General features: G+C 35.4%; 1 protein-coding gene across 2 annotated transcripts in view; it reads left to right on the top strand.

Annotated features, from left to right (window-relative positions):
- Positions 1 to 4,160, top strand: part of LOC107642390 (protein ENHANCED DISEASE RESISTANCE 2) — a 10,306-nt gene extending 6,146 nt beyond the window's left edge. For both annotated transcript variants that reach the window (XM_016345726.2, XM_016345727.2), the window contains exons 11-21: positions 134 to 198; positions 424 to 495; positions 1,067 to 1,222; positions 1,451 to 1,677; positions 1,770 to 1,809; positions 1,923 to 2,179; positions 2,415 to 2,459; positions 2,546 to 2,686; positions 3,148 to 3,243; positions 3,381 to 3,482; positions 4,028 to 4,160. In XM_016345726.2, the coding sequence (XP_016201212.1) occupies positions 134 to 198; positions 424 to 495; positions 1,067 to 1,222; positions 1,451 to 1,677; positions 1,770 to 1,809; positions 1,923 to 2,179; positions 2,415 to 2,459; positions 2,546 to 2,686; positions 3,148 to 3,243; positions 3,381 to 3,482; positions 4,028 to 4,135 (1,309 nt within the window). In that variant the 3' untranslated portion in view covers positions 4,136 to 4,160. The remainder of the gene's footprint in view (positions 1 to 133; positions 199 to 423; positions 496 to 1,066; positions 1,223 to 1,450; positions 1,678 to 1,769; positions 1,810 to 1,922; positions 2,180 to 2,414; positions 2,460 to 2,545; positions 2,687 to 3,147; positions 3,244 to 3,380; positions 3,483 to 4,027) is intronic.

The raw sequence follows: 4,411 nt of genomic DNA, 5'->3' as shown, positions 1-4,411 counted from the left end.
GTCTATCTGGATTGTTCTTTCTTCTTTGTATCTGTGAAAATATGATTTAGCACTTTATAAACAATAAAAAAATGGTTGCATTTGAAGTTAGTAACTGTGCTACAAACCCTGTTTGTTGTGTTTATCATGGCAGGTTTGTGTGGCCCCGTGATCTTTGTTATGTACGTTACTGGCGACGAAATGATGATGGAAGCTATGGTAGGCAATTTGGATCTTATTAGGAATTCCAAGCAAGTATTTGAGTTTGCTAAAGTATGGTTTTGGTTGACTAAACAAACACAAAATTAAAGTAAATAATTTTGTTATACTTGGAGCTCAAAATGTTGCTTTAAGCAATTAGCTATTAAATCATTTAAATGCTCCTTAACTAGTGGCTTACAGTACTCATTTCGAGTTTGAATTAATGTTTTTTTCTTCTTGTAGTTGTTTTATTTCGCTCAAGGGAGCATGAGAACTGTGGTCCACAACCAGGATGTGTTCGTGCACATATTGAGAGTAAGATTCAACTCTTTCTTCCATTGTTCAGTTGGACTGATCCACATTATCAAGGGTGTAACAATGCCTGCAATTTGTTACGAATAGGACTGTGCATATGGTCTGTCCATGGTTTTTTTGTTCTTTATTCTTCTTTTAAATGTTGGTGCCTCTTCTGACTTGTGTGTCATGGGCTGCTCAGATGCAATCTTGCGTATAATTTTCATTTATTTTGATTTTTTTAACCTTATTGTACTTTCTTTCAATTCTCTGCATTTTCCCTTTCTCTCATGTAACAATATTTATTTTCCAATGAAAAAATTAAGAAAGGAATTTATTTTCTGATGGAAATAACTTCAGAGTTAGAAGCAAGCACTTTTAATTATTATAAAACTCATGCTTCCTCTCGTGAATCCTAAAACCAGTGGTATTATGTTGGGGAATCTATCAATTGCTTTTACAGATATTACTAATAATGAATTCTTTTTGCATTATAAAGATAATTTTGATTCGATTGTGCGATGCATCTCATCTAAAATCACAGATGAAAAGCATGCCATTTTTAACTTTAGGTCTAAACTGATTTCTGCAGGTGGTGGATTTAATATTTCCCCGTTAAAACCTCGCAATGGGAGGCCCAGGACCCAAGTACAGCATCTTATGCAGATAGATCTGAAGGGATGGGGTGTGGGCTACGTATCATCTTTTCAGCAGCATTGTCTCCGTCAAATGTTAAACAGTGTAGCTGGTAAGTTGCCTTGTAGGTGGTTTGTATTTATCTTAGAATGGTAAATGTTTTGTTTCTGTCACCATTATTTTATTTCTATTTTTTATATACTCTCCTTTTAGGTAATCTTTTGGTAATAGTAGGTTGCATTTGGGAGGTTGTTCAATTTTAAGTCTCTTTATTTTGTTGGCAATTCTGTGAGCAATTAGTTCTAAAATGCTCCGCAATGCTGCCAATTTCCCCTTCCAGGGTTGCGTGAATGGTTTGCCCAAACAGATGAAAGAAATGCCCCCCCACGAATCCCTGTAATGGTAAATATGTCCTCGACATCAGTTTCTTCCAAGAAGAGTCAGAAACCAAATGAAGCTCATCCCAATTCTCTTGATCAAGTTAATGCTGCAGTAAGAAATTCTGCCTTGATGGATGAATATTCTGATGAAGATGAAGATTTTCAAATCGCAGAATCTGAGCAAGAGGTTAGGCTTGCATTCTAACATCTACACATTTGGCATTTGGTTCACAACTTCTAATGTCCTCTTCCGCCACCCCCCCCTTTTTAATTCTTCAGGCTTACCCATGCGGTCTTGAGAATGATATCAAAAGAACAGGTGACTGCTTCCTATGCATCATTTCTTTAGATAATATTATAGTCATAAGGATAATTTTGTGCACTCAGTGGACCCTGGATTAAATCTAATCATAATGCTTTCTGGAACTAAAGTCTTGGAAGAAGAACCAGCAGATGAAATTGACTTGTCTTCATTTTCGGGTAACTTACGTCGTGATGATCGGGATAATGCTCGTGATTGCTGGAAAATTTCTGATGGAAATAACTTTAGAGTCAGAAGCAAGCATTTTTGCTTTGACAAGTCCAAGGTTCCTGCCGGAAAACATCTGCTGGATCTTGTTGCTGTTGATTGGTTCAAGGACTCAAAAAGGATGGACCATGTAGCTAAGCGTCAGGGTTGTGCAGCACAAGTGAGTATTATTAAAACTCTGTTTGAATTTTGTTTACGTGACAATTTATATGTAGGTTTGTCATTTTATCCTGATGTGAAAAAATAATCTACAGACGTATTCTATGATCTCTGTGTCGTTGCATATATGAAAAATGTACTTGTATAAATTTTGCAAACAATTTATTTTGTTATAATACTTGTTTATTGTTATCCTTTGGTGACTTCGCTGACAAAGGTTTTTTTGGTTCATGTAGGTTGCATCAGAAAAAGGGTTTTTCTCCATTATCTTTAATCTTCAAGTGGGTTTCCTTGCTTCATATGTTTCTACTCTACGATTTAATAATTTGGAGTTTTTCAGTAAATTGGCGATCACGTTTGGTTGTAGGTGCCTGGATCAACACACTATAGTATGGTATTCTATTTTGTGACAAAGGAATTAGTTCCTGGATCCCTCTTGCAACGCTTTGTTGATGGTGACGATGAATTCCGAAATAGCAGGTTGAAGCTCATTCCATCAGTCCCCAAGGTATATATAATTTTGTCATCATTACAAATTGGGCAATTTTCACTGCCTCAGCAATTCTTTTTCTATTATTTTTTGTCGGTAAATTTTCATCCTTATATAATTGTTGTTCATTATCTCCCCTCCCCATGTCCATCTAGCAGCAGTCTTGTGTAATAATCTCTTTATATGGACGTGTTATAACATTTGTATATAACACTAAGGAATGCTAGAGGGCCATCAGAATTTATTGTTTTTGGCCATCAATTAGCCATTAATGTTTAAAAGTGTGGGCTAAAGTATGTTGTTGAATTACTAAACTAAAAAAATTGGGTTGATAGCTAAAAGTGATGGCCAAAAACAACAAATTCTGATGGCTCTCTAGCATTTCTCTAACACTATTATGTTTCTCTTCCATTCCCTCTTCTATTTGCTATTATTACTATTCTTCCGCTAAAAATTCTGTCCCAACTAAAAAATTGCAGGGCTCGTGGATTGTGCGCCAGAGTGTTGGTAGTACTCCTTGTCTACTGGGAAAGGCAGTTGATTGCAACTATATTCGTGGTGCTAAGTATTTAGAAGTAAAACTTCACCTAATTTCTTGATATAGTGTTTTCTGTTCTATGTTGCAGGAGGTGGCCTAATTTCTAGTAATAAATGATCTATATACCCTTACTTGTCTGCCATAATTGTTTAATAAATTATTTTCCATCTGTAGATTGATGTTGATATTGGTTCTTCCACTGTTGCTAATGGAGTTTTGGGGCTGGTTGTTGGTGTGATTACAACGTTGGTGGTTGATATGGCTTTCCTTGTACAGGTATGTTTCCCTATGTTGTAAAAAGTTATAGCAAGTGAACCAACCTATTTTCTTGTTGCATTCAGTGTAAACCTTTCATGTTCGTGTTGCACAAGATTAATCATGACTTTGATGTTACATTTACGTTAAATCTTGACCATAGTATAACGACTGGACTTGAGTAATTAATATAACATTATGTAGACTCGCCAATTAATAAAAGACTGCCCCCTTCACCATTTTTCTTTTAATTTTTCAATTTCATGTGGTTTCATCCTTAAAGGCTGGCGGTTGTAAATAGTTCCTCAAGTTCAGCAATATTATTGTTTAGTTTCTTACAATTTTTCCTGTCATCTTTTCCGGTAGTCCAGTTACATATTATGCATTAGCTTTTTTGCCTAGTCTAGAAGTCTTTCGTCTGAATCAGTGCTTAACTATAGCAGTAATTTTGACGATGAATTTATTGACCCTTTTTCTTGGGTTAAATTAGAGAGATTTTTGACTGTTCACTTACAACTTTTACCATTATACCAAATAGGAGTGACAAAATTGTTGTTTATTGTCAGGCAAATACTCCTGATGAGTTGCCGGAGAGGCTTATTGGAGCTGTTCGTATCTCTCATCTAGAACTCAAATCTGCCATTGTGCCAAAACTTGATCCGGATCCATCATAAGTCGTCTCTATTGTTCCTTCATACCAACTGATAGGATCTGTAATTTCTCAACGCATTGTTATTTAGGGGTATTTTACAGCTTCAGGTATAAACTATGAACATATAGTAGTCGTAAACTTGTGTTTCTGTCCACCTTGAAGAAAGATGGAAATTACCATCTTTATAAAAGAGTAAATCATCAGCTTCATCCATTTATTTGTATTTTGTATGATAATAGGAATTTTCGTTGCCGAAATCGCTCTTTCCTTTTTCTTTTATTTGTTATTACTATAAGAT

The sequence above is a fragment of the Arachis ipaensis genome, chromosome B05 (assembly GCF_000816755.2).
Source record: "Arachis ipaensis cultivar K30076 chromosome B05, Araip1.1, whole genome shotgun sequence".
NCBI classification, from domain to species: domain Eukaryota; kingdom Viridiplantae; phylum Streptophyta; class Magnoliopsida; order Fabales; family Fabaceae; genus Arachis; species Arachis ipaensis.
This window is presented reverse-complemented; position numbering and strand designations above follow the sequence as displayed.